We start from the raw sequence: 16,456 nt of genomic DNA, 5'->3' as shown, positions 1-16,456 counted from the left end.
AATGAAGCCCATGATGTGACTTGGAGTTAATTTAATCTGATTGAACAGATTTCTTCATACTGCCCCTTCCTCCCCCCACCATGCTGCCTTCTCTCTCCCCCCCCTTAAATAAACCTCCTGCTCATTTAGTCTGAGTGGCTGCAATCAGCCTTAGATTAGTGCCGCAGATAATGTTAATAATATGCTAATGTTTCATTAGTTGAAAGCCTCTTTGGTGCATGGGGTTTCTTTTTTTATGTCACTGCACTGTGACGATCTGCCATCAGCATAGCTGGTAAAAGGAAAAAATGCATGAGCTGGGAGCCCCATGGCTCTCCTCTGCTGTTCCTTTTATAGTCCCTGTATTTGCACAGGAAAAAGGGAGGGAGTGATTCCCCAGGGGACTCTTTCCAACAGGGAGGCTCAGCAGAGAGGAGCTGCCGAGATCTTTTCTCTCTGCTGACGGTGGCTTTTTGCCTCTGTCCCATCACATGCATGAGGAGAGGCTGCTGCCTGGCAGCCAGAGCCAGAGCAGGGGGCTGATGTTAGCCTTTGTCACTCGCCCCAACAGGGACTCAAATCCAGCTGTAGGCCCTGTGTTTAATACAATTTCAGATGCCCCAAGGGATCTCTCCTGGCCTCCAGCTGCCACCCCCAGGAGGCTACAAGTGTCCTGTGGGTCCTGAACAGTGCCTGTGGATGTCTGGGACACCATAAAGCATTTCAGATGGTACCAGATGCCTATGTGTGGGCAATCAAAAGGAGCCCTAAGCTACCACTGGGAGCTCAAATATCCTTTTGGGATGAAGAAGGTGGTACTGGATCCCCTCCTATGCCTTCCCAGATATGCATATGGGCCTGGCCTTATAGTACTTAAATACTTCACAGTCTTTGCTCCTGAATCCTTATGAGATCCTCAAGAAATACCATTATCCCTATTTTACATAGGGAAAAGTGAGACCTAGAGCCAAAGCACTCCACTCTTGGAAGCCTCCTCTAGAATATGGGCATAGCTGACCTACCCCATAAGGTCAGGAAAACCAAGCCCAGAACCACTCTCCTCAGCACCTGAATCCCAAATTGCATGTCCCTTTCCTCCTCTTCTGGTTTAGGACCTGGTGCCAGGCTGTATCCTGTCTTACTCACCAATTGCTCTTCCAGGTGTGCCTCACATGAGGGTCATGGATGTTGTGCTTGTCAGCCTGCTCATCCAGGAAGTCAAACATGTATTTGATAGCCAGGGGGAGGGCACTGCCACGGTGAGCAGTGCTGAAGATGGTTTCAAAGAGGTCATCTACAAACTTCTGCAGGGTGCCCTGTCAAGAGAAGAAAGAAGAAAAGAGTGTGAGATAACAAGTGGGAACAGGATGTCAAATTTTGGTGCTCCACAACAGATGGAGTATGTCTGACACCCAGGCTCAGGAAGAGTGGTTGAAAACCATGAGTCATCTAATAGCTGCTAAAAGTGACATGAGGTGGAAATTTCAGTCCAGCTGTTTTGAGTAGACATGCACACTTTCACAATGTCTGCTACACCTGATCAGCAGCCAAAATGGGGTAGGCCAAGGTTACTACTTGTCTTTCTCTCTGTTATTGGCACTCCCTGCCAGGTTGGGTGGTTCATCTGTGGCAGGAAAGCTTGTCCTGCTGCAGGTATACAGTGAAGGGAAGGCCTTGATCTGTTCACAGTGAGAGTCCTCTACTCTGCACCTTATCCACAGTTGATCTGGTGGATGTATGAGCACAGATGAGCCAGTTTCCATACTAACTTTCATCCAGGGCCTATTCTTAAGCTAGGGGGTAAATTCAGATGTCTGCAGAATGAGACAGCAGGTGTCACAGGGAGGAATGGGGCAAGAGTCCCTGGAAATAGATGGCTGTTCTATATGAGCAACTATTTAAATAAGTAACAAGATTTTTAAACTTCAAAAGTTAAAAATCTTTATAATTTTTATTATCTGCTGCAATGGGTCTGGGTAGCCCTTGAAGTGATGCATGAAAAGGGCAAGTATTGCTCTGCAGACCTCAGTCGTGGCTCCTGAGAGATTGCAGAGGTCTCCTCATGTTTCTCTGGCAGGAGAATCCCTGACCTTGTGCTTGGAGAACCACCCTAGACCAGCTGGAGGCCAGCTGACCTTCAGTGAGAGGGTCAAGAGTTGGAATAGCAGTGGGTGACCAGGTCTGAAGAAAGGGGCAGTCAAGCAGCTGTGATAGCAAGATGAGCTTCAGGTTGGGCCTTTGGGGTAACCAGGCAAGGCACACTTCCCCTTACCAAACTGAGAGCTCCAGCCCGCATTAGAAGCTCTGCTCTGCCACCAGGACTGCACAGACATTTATATGCAAACAAACCATATGACTATTAAAAGAAAAAAAAAAAAGCAATCAACTCTCCAGCAAGTATTCCCTAATAGAAAAATTCCCTCAGCTGAAAAACAAAACCCTCCTCTTTCTCTGCAGACCCAGGAAAAAGAAAATCCTACTAGAAACGAAGTGCTGGGTTCCGCCAGAGTGGCTCAAGTTTACATAACGCTAACAAATGCTTAATTAGAAGGCCGGTGTCTCTTGCTGATTCACCATTTGATTTATTCTTTGGGAAACAAACAGAGGTACCGCTTGCTTGTGTGAGCTCCTGCAGGGTGAACAAAACCCTGCAGCACATATCTGACTCAGAAAGGGCCCCTGAGGGGAAATCTTGTCGGTCTGATGTGAAAGAGCTGCCCTCCTGTTTCAGTTTCTGGAGGGAATTAGTTCTCTACATGCTCACCCACACAAATACAAAGAAAACCTCTGAGGCTTTTAGACAAGAGATTCTAGGTCTCAGAGGTCAGGGATTTACCAGAATAAAAATTACTGACATTTTATCTAAGTATTCCCTGGGATTATATTACCAGCAGTTGGTAACTCTCTCTCTCGCCTTCAAATGAGCATGATGAGGAAAGTAAATTTCTCAGTCCTAGAACTGAAAGAGAAAACTCACAGCCTTTCCACTCTCCGTGTTGCTGTGTAAGCATCACAGCTGATTTTCTACTGTGTTCACAAAAAGCAAGACTTCAGTTCATGACCTGGAACAAAAAGTAGAAGTGACTCAGTGGTGGGGTAGGGGGACATATCCCTCGACAGTGGAAATCCGCACTAGTCCAGTGATCACTGGTTTGCAGCAGCTGGGGCCCGGTCCCTGAGGAGCATCATTTTCTTTTGATGTTATGTGATCCATGAAAGCATCTTAAGGTCATGGAGTTGGGCATATTCCAAAAGCTAAAGACAGTCACTTCAAATCTGAATCCCACTGCAGAACAGATAGCCAGAGTGAGCCGGCCGTTGTGTCCTGGGGATAGAGCCAGAAACTGGCAGTAAAATGAGTCGAGGAAAAAATGTAGATAAAACTGTACGGTAGGACTTAAATGTATGATGGAGGTCTGTCTGATGGGTGAACTCAGAGGGTGTTTGCACGAACACACATAATTGTGTTTGTGTCTGTTGACGTTCTGACAGGAAATGATAATCATCAAAACTTCATCGAAGGAAGGAGGATTGGGCTGTTTGATCACTGCTTTGTTTAACCCTGCTCAGAATGGGGTGAAATAACATCATGATTAGCCACACCTGAGCCACAGCTGCTCTGCAGTTTCCACTTCTGGGATCACCAAGATAACTTACGTGTTAGAGAGAGGCTGGGACAGAGAATCTCTATGCTGCAAGAAGATGTCAGATGCAAAAGGAACCTGTCTTGGATTTTACTGCCTGTCTCTGCTTGCTTTGGTCTCTGCCGGGGTGCAAAAGAAGAATTTTGCAACCTTTTCATTGATACAGGTCTATACAAAGAGACCACCACCAAAAATGGACTGACAGAGTGGAAAAGCAAATAGATGGAAGCTCAGACAAGCGTTTTTGCCCACATGCTTGTAAAGCCTTTAGAAGTAAGTTTTGTGGAGGACAGCACTGGTCAGAGATGAAAGAAGTTGAAAGGCTTCAGGTCTTTTGCCAGCCTCTGAGCCAGCCAGCTGCTGTGAGAGCCAGCCATTCCCATCTCAGGTAAAGAACAGAGTGATGCTGAGTAACAGTGAGTTGGAGCTTTGCAGACACTGGGAGAGTTAAATCACTTTTTGTAGCTTTCACAAATCAGAAGTTCACTGCAGTAAGTTACAGATCTGGCAGCCTTAAGGCTCTCCTCCATATCAGAAGCTGGTTTCCACAGCATTTTGGGGAATATGGATTGACTGGATAGGAGCTTACCAACACCTAGGAAATGTTGCTTTGGAAGAGCACAACCAGCCAGAAGATCACAATATACAGAGGAAACTGGATCTATAGAAAAGACCCCAGAGGCAGGCAGTCCCTGGTGTCTATGCAGAGACTTGTCATGGGCCATCTGTGATGTGTGAGACATTTCTGGGGATTCAGTTCAGGATGCTGTTGCTCTGCACCTCCATGATTTGATATCTACTTTCCCTTAGGAGTTCCTGAACTTTCCACATCTGAACGTGTATGCATGCCTAACTCCATTTGCTCTTTCTGGAGCTGGTCATCTATTAGCCACACCAAGGCTAATTTAATCCCCTGACAAGTCATCTACACAAGACTCCTTTATCTTTAACTAAACTTATCTTTAACTAAATCTTTATGGTCCCAGGGAAAAGGTGGAGAAGAAGGACACATACCCACACAGGGTTTTGTGGCATGGGATCCCCTTTCAAATTGCAAGGCACGATATGATGCATTCCTGGAGCCTGATAAGAACATGTTCATGCTCTAGGTCTTTGTTTGCTCCATTTGAGACAAACTACAATCCTATATAATCTACAAGCCCAGCACACACCTACATCTCTGCAAACTCTCTCCACCGGGCTCAGGGCATTTGGTTTTTCACTCTTCATTGTTCTCCAAATCCCAATCTCTCCTTAAGCCCTTGGGTTCTGCTTGGTTACTATCACCTTTTTCTCACTCATTTATAGTCCATTTTTGACAAGTCACTCCCTTTGCTCATAGCAGCCCCTCTTCTTGTTCTTCCTCTCTCTAGAACTACCCAATGTCCTGCTCTTAAAATTGCCATTTCCCTCTTGTTACCATTTCATTGTCACAAATCCATTTCCTGATTCTGTTTTCTTGGAGCACTTGTTCTACTTTCCTTCTACTCTTCTGTTTTTAATTTCCCTTTGATATCCTTTGAGCAGTCTCTCATTTCTTGTCTGCAATAAGTCTCACATCAACCTTTAAAAGCCCATTTCTGCTCCCCCACCCCCTCCACCATGCCATGTACCTTGGTGGCAAGTAGCCTTGTCAGGTAGATCTCAGAAACCATCTTGCTGCCCCGGTCACCCTCCTTTTGGTCACCATGCTCATGGTTCTTCACCAGATGCCACATTTTGACTCCACTCTCAAGGTCAGGGGTGATCATAGGTGTACGAGAACGGAGGCTGTCTGGGCTGCCTGTATAACGGATCATGTTTTCTGGAAAGACAGATGCATGTGTCTCAGCCTTATTAGCACTTGCATTATGATCAATGAGTTTCGCCACAGAAATATGCTACTTTTCTTAATGGAAGCTTTTCATCAGACAGGCAAGAAGATGACCTTTTCCCTCTACCTGGGTTCAGTGCTGGCTGTAGGTACTTCTCCCATCCACTATATGTACTGGATGCGCACACAGATTCTGGTGCAAGGCCGAGATGACCACAGCTAGACATGAGTCCTTGGGCATGCATGCACAGCACAGACCCAGACGTCATGGTCACACAGCATACCCCCTGAGCAGATGTTAGCTGGGGTCTCCAAAGCTGGAGGGCTGTGGCAGTACTATAGTGTGCCTGCTCTCACAAGCTCTGCATTTCTATGTTAGCATTCAGTAAAACTCCATCATCTTGGGGAGGGGGAGGTGACTGAGTGCTGCAATTTACACTGAGTAATGTAGGTATATTTCCAGTGTGGAATTATGGTGTGAACCAGAGAAGCTGTCAAAGCAGCTTTATTGACCGGGCCTTACTATCAAAGCATTAACTTTTGAGTGATTTGCTCAACATAAGGGAGGTCAGCCAAGCAGGATGTGATGACTGTGTCTATGTTAGTACCTTACGCAAGGCCCGAACATTGACCTTCAGTTGCCCATGCTGTTTAACTGTCACCATGTTCCCTGACAGAGCTTTGGTCTGGGACAACTAGCTCTGTCACTGTCAAACACTGCCAAGGGGCAGGTCAGGGGATAGTTTGGACAATTTATGATAGCCATTATGGGCAAGATCATCTTATTAGTTTTTAGCTGAACAGATGTGAGCCATACAAATCCATCCTGCTCAGCCTCATGGTCAGAGAACGGGCCATCGGCCTTTCTATGTGATAATATTGATGTGACATCTTGCTTATGTCCCCATCCCCAGACTTAGGAGGAGATGTTTCTCCTCCCTACTCTTGCCTCAAAGTAATCCAGTGCCTCCCAGCCAACTGTCCTCTTCACTCCCTGCCCAAAAGCCTTGTTTTTGTTAAACTCCTAATAGAAAGTAGACCAGATCCCCAGATGGACCCACACAAATTTTGTCTTCAAGAACACCTTTACACCCCAGATTTCATTTCCCTCTGCCTCCAGCTGGTGGCATGTGGCTTTCCTCTCCCTCTGACCTTCCAGTAATGCTATAGATTGAGTCTTTTCTAATGATAATTAACACATGAGTGTTGCACCTTTCTGTAGCAAGGTCTGAATCAGCCTCATTAGTACATTACCAATCTCTACATATTAATTATCAGATGGAATATCCTTTTTCTCTGTGGATGCTGTTTCCTTAATTGCAATTAACAATCACTTCTGACCCACGACGTCTTCTCCTCCCTCTGCATTTTTCCCCATACCCTCCTCCCATACCTTCCATACCCCATACAAAATGACAAAAAAAAAAAAAAAAAAAAAAAAAGAAAAGAAATTCAACAGAAATTACACCCCCCCCAAAGTCTTCCTTTTCAAAGGTCACTGTGTCTTTCAGTAATTGCAACCACATGGCAAAGAGGATGAATATTAATAAGATTTGGTGGATTACTCATGTCCTTGGAGAAAGAGGAAGACAACTCCTCTGGACATTGAGTAACTGTACTTTTTCTCAAGTTAAAGGGAATGGGAAGGATGAGAAATGCTGTCATACATTTAAAATAACAACAACAACAACAATGAGATACAAAAGCACAACAACAACAACAACAATAATGAGATATGAATGCTGGACCTGGAATGGAGGGTGCTTTTACAACAGTCTCTCGTTGCAGATTACAGAGTTGCTTTTTTCTTTCCCCTCCCACGTTACTATAGTGAGACATATCATGGCCTGTGACTCTACTGCAGAGAAGAAGCGTGCGTGATGGTGTAAATACGACTCAGGAGAACCGTGTTTCTGCAGAATTTCCACTTGGTCTCTGCTTCATAGCTGTCTCAGTCTCAGCTGTCTCATGGGTAAAATGTGAAAAGCAGTATACTGCTTTGAGATATGCTGATACAAGAGCTCAGTGAGCTCTTCATTTATTTATTTATTACAGGTGAAAATTCCCTGGGGATAATAAGACAGCTGGATGAGACACACAACATCCACATTGTGAAGAGTAGTTCAGGGCAGTGCCCTATGTAAGTTATGGTTGCTTGTAGCCCAAGAATCCTCTTATCTGTGCCACAAATCTGTCTTCCTCACAGACCATACTCCAAGGCCTTTACTAACGAGAATGACTTTACTCTTGTACTGTGCTGCGTACTCCCTGGCTGCAGCTTCCTGTGCACACTCTAAGAGCAAGATTCATCCTATCTGACCATGGAATATATGTCATATAATACAGTGTTATAAAATTTAGGCAGCTTATTGTTTAGCCTCACCAAGAGTGAGGAGAAGTACTTCCCAAGAGTAATCCAGATACTTGGACCAACAGCTTGGACCAGATGTCAAAGTTTTACACGGCTAAATTCTCTTCTGCTCCAATTCCCCACCATTCCTACTAACTAATCATCGGCTTATCATTCGCTTTGCTGGTACTCAATGTTTTGTAACCAGCATGATGTTTGGGATCTCCTCTCCATTGCTCTCTCAACCTGTATCAGCATATAGCTCCTTACCGTACTTGCTAGCTGAAGTCCGCGAGACTGTGGAGTTGTTGACTGCATTGTAGGCAGTGACTTGCTTGGAGACTAAAGCTACCACAGATCCGTCTGGCACCTACAGATAAAATGGACTTTGTCAATAAATACAGGCAGGACAGTAATTTTGGCTCAAAGCATAAGATGCTTTCTTGAGTGGGTTTATAGACAAAAAATGGGACAAAATCTTCCTGTTACATCATTAGAAGCCTGAACTATGGCAACAGGCCAGCTGATGACAAAGCATACTCTGGCCTATGAAACAAAGCCCACTGAAAACAATGGCAATCTTTCCATCGACCTTAGTAAGACTTACGTTAGGTTCTTCATGAAGCAACTCTAATAGTCTGTAGGATACGGACATGAAGAGAATAAAAGACTTTGTCGCCATACTGTAGAGTGTCTAAGGTAACATGTAACCACAACACTATTTTAAGTCAGGCTGGAACTACCGTAGGGTTATTTTTCAAAATGGAGAAATGCCCGTTTATCTGGGAGCTCAGCTGATGGAAGACTGGGATTGTCATTAAAAAAATAAAAATATCAGAGATCTCAAACTGCTTGAGCAGATCCAGACTGAAGAATCTAGAGGAGGGCTGGGAGCTGGGTAAAGCTCTAGGCCAAGAACCATCAGAGTGTGTAGATCAGTTTTTTAGGTCTCAAATCTCACAAGCTTTTCTTATACATTACAGCCCTTAAACAACAGGATTTTCTCCAAACAAGATATTCTTGCATAATCTGGTAATGTGAGTCCAGATTTCAGCCTTACTGAGGTCCTGCTAAAATGTCTCTAGAAGCATATTTGATAATCAAGAGACAAATGAGAGAAGGGAGTTTTCCAAGTTAACTCTAAATTTAAGTCAAACTAGAAGTGGTTTTCAAGGACAAAGGAATGTAAATCCTTCTGAGTTGCTTAGGACTTGGATTTGGAGTCCCTTTCCACAGCAATAAAATTTAGTTCTAATGTTCAACTCCTTTACCTTAACATAGCTGTGATGTAGATACCTGCAACTGTGCTAATGACTTTAAGCAGGGAGAAATAAACATTTAGGGGGAATAATTCTTCTGAGTTATTTCAGACATTAAGAGTGGGATGTCCCATAAGGATGGGAAACGGATGTGATATTTTCTGTTCCTTCTAACCCGACAGCAGGCAGTGTCTAGGTACCTAGCTCAGATGTGGATATCTACATTTTCCTTTTTCACTGATCCTGTCAACCTCTCCATACAGTCTTCTCTTTCCAGGTGACAAATGTACTGCTGGAGAGAGCTGACCACCACAGCTTTTTCCTCCTTGTTGTGTCAGAGAGTCTCGACTCAGGAACAGGAGCAGGGCTGGCATGGCTCTGCTCCAGGGTGTCACGGGAAAGCATTTCAACAGATAACAGAGCTTTCAGAAATGAGCCAGACTTTTTCTTTCTACATCTAGGCAATTCATCTGAGTCCCGTATCAGAAATGTTAACAAGCCAGTGGCTCAGAGGAGCCATATCAGGAATATCTGTGATAAATAAGACATTATAAAAAGGAGATACGTGAAAAAAAAAATGTTAACAACTTCTAGCTCTTGTCTGTGTAATAATAATAATTAGCACTTGCACAGAGTTTTTGATCTTCAAAGCACTACAGAGGCTAATTAAATAGCCTCTCAGCAACCATGGAAGGCAATTATTGACTCTTTGTAGTTTTAGGCCCATACTACAGATGGGGAAACTGAGGCATCGGGAATATCAGTGACTGTCCCCGTATGCTTCTTCTCGGGCCTCAGGACAGCCAGGATAAGTGACACAGAGCTCAACACTTTGGCAGCTGAGAATCTGTTCTGCCCCAGCTCATCTCAGCAGCAGCATTGGGAGCTCATTGCTGGAAGTAAACAACTGGAAAAGTCAAGAAAGAAATGAAAAATATGCCCTTGTTTTGGTGAAATAAAATACAAGTGTCCCTTCCTTCCCCCCCCCCCCCCCCCCCACTGCCCCATACACAAAGTCTTCTGGAGTTAGCCAGCAATATTTCAGTCAATTGGAAGTGAAAAGTTTTGTTTCCTTTTCAAATTACTGCCTTCTGCCTCCTCAAGTCAGCTATTAAATGCAAATATATATATATATATATTATGAATCATAGATTGCTGAGGTGTGATTGGGGAAAGGACAAAATTGTCATCTTAAGACTGAAGTTAATGAGGCTTTTTTAGCAAAAGAGGAGAGCACAAGTGGAGGGAGCTTTTCACCAAAACTCAGGTTTTCAGGAAATCTATCACTTCTGTAAGATATTTTTTGACCTCTTTTATGGATCTCAAGGTAATGCAGAGATGAAGGGAAGCCTCCACCAAGGAAGGTCATGTAGATCAAGATATGGATTAAAACCAAGAGTTCTCAGGTCATTGACTACTCTATTGTACCAATCTATATCCTGCAACGTTGCTTCCCTCCTCTTTCTTCTGGATAATAAGCCCCTTCCCCTTGTATTTTTATTCCTTCAATCCATCTCCATTCTACTAAAATTTAAAAAAAAAAGAAAAAAGAAAAAAAAAAAGCTTGGATGTATTGGAAAAAAGAGGGAGGAAAAGGCTTATTTTCTGTTTGTCAACAAGAGAAATATTGACTTGTGTTGTCCTCATGTTGACCTCAACTCCCTTTCACATCCTTTGCCCACAAGGGCTGCTCTCTTCTTTGAAAGTGACAGAAGCTTTTTTCTTCCTCTGGACTCATTTCTAACGATTTTCAGGATGATTCCTATCAGGTCAGTGGGGCAGGATGGATGTACTCAATTCAAAGGCTCTGCCCAATTATTACTCGCTCAGCTGTTGTTTATTGCTGCATCTTAGAGAACAGCACTTTATCATTCTCCTTTTAACTTTCTTGATTGAGCTACTTTCTTCCCATTCTCTCCCACAGACCTGAGCAAAAAAACAGGGAATCATGGTAGGACACTGTTTTAATTCATTGTCTGAGTTGAGTTTGTTCTGTCCCATCATGATACTTACAGCTTCCCTACAGACTATGACCACACACAGGGCAGTCTTGTGGTGCCAGAAAGCTACTGCCAAGTGTCAGAGTTGCATCAGGCAACAGAGGAGGGGGATGTATGTTGGGCAAAGTTGAGTCCTTGAGAATGCAGTGTGGCCTTTGGGGAGGTACTAGATGAGCTGGCTGGAGATTAGTAACTCCCTGATAGGTGATCATACAGTAACAGCATCAGGTAAGTCATCCTGGCGTCTGTGGTCACATTACCTGATAGTGTGCCAGCGTGTTGAGTCTCTTCCAGTCATTCTCTATCTTGGTTGTGATGTCTTCATCCTGAAGGATCATCCTCGCCCCACTTGCCTGCCTCCACTCTGCAAGGAGAAATAGCACATTTCAATCTGCTCTGCAGACCCTCTGAGAGAAGGTTTAATTCCTGTGCTCATAACTCATGTGCCTCACACATGTGCAGCCTACTTATCTGTGAAGCAGCATGTCACAGTCTACCATTACGGTCTGGCAAGTGCCTCCAACCACATACAACACAAATGTACACATGTCCAAAGCCCATGACAGAGGGAAAGAAGGGATAGATGAATCAAGAAAGATTAAGGAAGATGGTTCAGAAAAGAATGCAAAAATCACAACTATATGGTGAAGTTATGAGTCAAGTCCTACATTATACAAACTATTTTGTTTATCTTAACTAAAATGATACTGATTTCACAAAAAGACTTTTGCACTGGAAACACCCCCCCCCACACACACACGCACACTCAAAAATTACGTTGAACCATGTAGAGAACAGAACATATTGCACTTGCCTACAGACATGACAAGTCTGGCATTAGCTCATAGAATTGTCTCTCTCTTGTACTGGGGAGCCCAGAACTGGACACAGGACTCGAGATGAGGCCTCCCCAGGGCTTAATAGAGGGGCAGGATCACATCCCTCCACCTGCTGGCAACACTCTTCCCAAAGCACCCCAGGAGACCATTGGCCTTCCTGGCCACAAGGGCACATTGGTGGCTAATGGTCAGCTTGTCATCCACCAGCACTCTCAGGTCCTTCTCTGCAGAGCTGCTCTCCAGCAGGTCAGCCCCCACCTTGGACTGGTGCCTAGGGTTGTTTTTCCCTAGGTGCAGGACCCTGCACTTGCCCTTGTTGAACCTCAGGAGGTTCCTCTCCACCCAGCTCTCCAGCCTCTCCAGGTCTCTCTGAATGGCAGCACAGCCCTCAGGTGTATCAGCCACCCCTCCCAGCTTGGGATCATCAGCAAACTTGCTGAGGAGGCACTCTGTCCCCTCATCCAGGTCATTGATGAAAAAGTTGAACAGGATGGGACCCAGTACTAAGCCCTGGGGGACATCACTAGCCACAGGCCTCCAACTAGACTCCATGCCACTGATGACAACCCTCTGAGCTCTGCCTTTCAGCCACTTCTCAATCCACCTCACTACTCCCACTCATCTAACCCACACTTCCTGAGCTTCTCAAGGAGGATGTTATGGGAGACAGTGTCCAAAGCCTTGCTGAGGTCAAGGTACACAACATCCACTGCTCTCCCCTCATCTACCCAGCCAGTCACTCCATCCTAGAAGGCTCTCAGATTGGTTAAGCAGGATTTCCCCTTGGTGAATCCATGCTGGCTACTCCTGATCACCTTCTTATCCTCCATATGTCTGGAGATGACATCCAGGATGAGCTGTTCCATCACCTTTCCAGGGATGGAGGTGAGGCTGACTGGCCTAGAGTTGCCTGTGTCCTCCTTCTTGCCCTTCTTGAAGACTGGAGTGACACTGGCTTTCTTCCAGTCCTCAGGCACCTCTCCAGTTCTCCAGGATCTTTCAAAGATGATGGAGAGGGACTTGGCAACAACATCCACCAGCTCCCTCAGTACCCGTGGGTGCATCCCATCTGGGCCCATGGATCTGTGGATGTCTAGCCTGCCCAGAAGGTCTCTAATGCTATCCTCCTCAACCAAAGGAGTCTTCCCTTCTCTGGACTTTCTCCCTTACGTCCAGGCTGCAGGATTCCTGAGGGCTGCACTTAGCAGTGAAGACTGAAGCAAAGAAGGCATTCAGTAATTCTGCCTTCTCTGCATCCCTTGTCACCAGGTCCCTGCCCCATTCAGTAGCGGGCCCACATTTTCCCTAGTCCTCCTCTTGCTGCTGATGTAGTTGAAGAAGCCCTTCCTGTTGTCCTTGACATCCCTTGCCAGACTGAATTCCAGCTGGGCCTTAGCCTTCCTCGCTGCATCTCTACGTACTCTGATTGCATTCCTATAATTCTCCCAAGTAGCCTGTCCCCTCTTCCACAGTCTATTTTCTTCTGTCTGAATTTGGCTAGGAGCTCCTTGCTCACCCATGCAGGTCTCCTGCCCCTTTTGCTGCACTTACTCATAGGGATGCACCGCTCTTGAGCTTGGAGGAAGTGATGTTTGAATATTAGCCAGCTCTCCTGGACCCCCCTTCCTTCTAGGGCCTTAACCCATGGGATTCTTCCAATCAGGTCTCTGAAGAGCCCAAAGTCTGCTCTCCTGAAGTCCAGGGTTGCAATCCTGCTTGTTGCCTTAATTCTTTCCTGCAGGATCCTGAACTCCACCATCAAAGTACACAGTGGAAAGGTCTATACAAATAGATAACACAAGGGGTGGACCACAGACCTGAACAGAACAAGGCCTAGTACTTTAGCAATACTAGTTATTCACAGTGTTTAACTCTTAGTTCACCCTCTAACTCTGTTCTTTGTCCAACTTGCTGGTTCCAAGACCAACCCTCACTATGTAATGGAAGCCAGCGTGTGTCACTTGCCTTAGGGATGAGAAATGGTTCCTGTTCACTTTCGTTTGGCAAAATAGACACAACACTTTGGGGTATCTGAGTCTAACTGTCAAGATCTAGCCACAGCCAGAGCTCCCTGAGTAGAGCATTGCCTTGTTTAGCAAAGCACCAGACACTGTTCTAGGGCTGGTTCATCTCCTTCAGCATTCTTGTAGCACTTCTTGTCCCTGGAGTCCTGAGTAACAGAGAGCAGAGGAAGCTCTCAGCTCTAGCTTACAGCAGAGACACAACCAAGAGAAGAGCCCGAACCAGAACCAACACTTGCTTCCTGGAGTATGCTACCTCCATCAGCCTTTGGCAGAGTAGGTGTGGGTAAAAGGGCTCCTGTTTCCAACTACTCTCAGTTTTCCAGCCTGTGCCCCAAAATGCCACGTGCTTCTCTCTTTCTGCAGGACTGGACTGCTTTGTCCCTTCCCAGGGCACTACCTTTCACTTGAAGGATGCTCCATGTGGAGGATTGGCATAGCTTTCCTAACAGTGGACTCACAGACTTGCCCATAGGCAAGGAATGCATAAGCAGAGAAAAAGGAGAGAAATGTAATATCACTTAGAGACTTAGAGGCATGGCTGTGGCTTAGCCAGAGACAACCTGAACCATCTAAAGTGTCCTCATTGATGGTCATATCTCAGTCACAATGACCCAGCCACATACGGTTTAGCCACAGTCCAAGCAGAAAGTCTATTCGTTTGCTGGAGTTAATTAAAATGAACTCTTAGTTATGGAGACATCACCTGCCACCTCTGCTTATTGCTCCTAATATAAAAATGCAAAGACCGTTGCAAATTTCTTTTGGTTTCAGCAATTTTCTTATCACATAATTAAAATGTATTGGGAAAGTCGCCTTTGCCTTTATTATTCATTTAAATTAGCAGGAAGAGGTCAGCTGCTGTGTTTATTGCTGAGTGTTTCTTTGGCTGGAAATACTCAGAGTGTAAGTAAAGGTTATAGCAGCTAAGCACTGATCCTAAACTGCTCTTCATTTACTTCAGCTCCTTAGATCCTCACCTACATTATCCCTGTGATGTCTAAGGGCGACGCTCTCAGTTCATCCTGCGTGGATTGGGTTCCCAGAAGCTAACGGGTCCCAAATATCTCTTAGAAGAGCACAAAACGCTGCACCTTAGGCTTGATCAGGCAATGGTGCTCTTACAAAGTGCTCCACTGAGTGCACACAATGATGGAGAATTGCTGGTCTGACTCCACACAAGACCCTCTCCTGTGCAAGCCAGAGAGGTCAATTCCCCACAGGGCAGATGCAGAGCTTGTGGCTTCAGTGTTATACTCTTCTTCCCTTGACCAAGTACAAATTATTTTATTGTGCAGCTGAGTGCTGACTGGGAAAGGTCCCCAGCTGTGGTCACCAGACTCTCTATGGGGCCCTCCGCTCTTCCTGGTTTGCCTTAAAGGAGTTCTGCATACTCCCTTGCTCTGCAAGTGCTAAAGTGGTCATGCTGGTCTTTTTAAATAAATGCAGAGGCTGGGAGAAGGGGCAAAGGAGGAAAAGGTGACCCCAACACCTGTATTCACAGTGAAAAGGGAAAACTGTAGCTTTGTCCTTGCTGGCAGCAGCACCCTGTACCTCTCTCATCAGATCTGCACGCTCCTCACCATGCTGCCACAAAGGAGAGACACACTCCAATCCAATTTGTTACACTTCCACCTTCCGGAGACATGGAGGGAGAGGGGGAGGGAAGCTAAAAATCCCATTATCTTTATCAAGCCTTCCAATCAGGAGCAGCGGTAAATGCAAACTCAGGAGACAGCTGCTGTGAAGCCTTTATATTTCATTCAGCTGATAGTGTATCTTTTTATTGCACGCAGGAATTACTTCTTCTTCTTCTTCTTCTTTTTTTTTTTTTTTTCCCCTTCTTTAGAAACAACCTTTCTGCTCAACTTGAATGGGAAAAAAGAAATTCCAGGGCCAATTGACAAAGAGGGGCTTGTCTAAGCTCTATCAGTGCCTGGCTAGGGGATGGCTCTATGGGTACCAGGGATATGCTGTCCTGCAGCTTGAATCCTACTGAAAATCTTGCACCTCCTGTGTGCCTTCTCTCTGATCCAGGTGACCCTGAACATGCTCATTGAAAAAGAGAGAAAAGTTCAGTGGAGAGATGATTTTTTTTTCCAGGGCAACTGAAATACCAAGGTGGATGGGAGTCCTTTCACCTCACTCCAGATGTTTTTACCAGAGCTAGTCACCATCAGTTACCATATCCTTAACAGGCACTTCCAGGTCATGATGCACATGATCCATTTTAGTCATTCATACATGCTGTATTATGTTTCCCAACCTTTTACTACAGACCTTAAATCCACCATAAAGGGCTGTGAAATGTGTCTGTGACTGGTCATGTGCAGCAAATGTGTGTGAAAGAAATACATCTGGCTTACTCAGGCTCAGTACTTATTTCATGATTACTTGTGCTTGTGAAGGATTAGTTTGAAGAGCCAGGTGGCCGCTTTTAGTCCTGCGTTCCTAGAAGTATTTTATCACTTCCCAATAGCTTCCACATGAGTGACTGATTGGCACTGGTAACAGCAGAATAAACTTTCGTCTGTATGTTGCAGGTTCCAGT

At 45.2% G+C, this 16,456-nt stretch overlaps 1 protein-coding gene across 1 annotated transcript in view; it reads right to left on the bottom strand.

Moving 5' to 3' along the window:
- PLXNA4 (plexin A4) overlaps positions 1–16,456 on the bottom strand; it is a 466,810-nt gene that overhangs the window by 20,037 nt on the left and 430,317 nt on the right. The window contains exons 26-29 of the mRNA XM_062580398.1: positions 11,306–11,409; positions 8,057–8,156; positions 5,237–5,427; positions 1,126–1,295 (exon numbers count right to left, since the gene is read on the bottom strand). Of these exons, the coding sequence (XP_062436382.1) occupies positions 1,126–1,295; positions 5,237–5,427; positions 8,057–8,156; positions 11,306–11,409 (565 nt within the window). The remainder of the gene's footprint in view (positions 1–1,125; positions 1,296–5,236; positions 5,428–8,056; positions 8,157–11,305; positions 11,410–16,456) is intronic.

The sequence above is a fragment of the Rhea pennata genome, chromosome 1 (assembly GCF_028389875.1).
Source record: "Rhea pennata isolate bPtePen1 chromosome 1, bPtePen1.pri, whole genome shotgun sequence".
NCBI lineage: Eukaryota > Metazoa > Chordata > Aves > Rheiformes > Rheidae > Rhea > Rhea pennata.
This window is presented reverse-complemented; position numbering and strand designations above follow the sequence as displayed.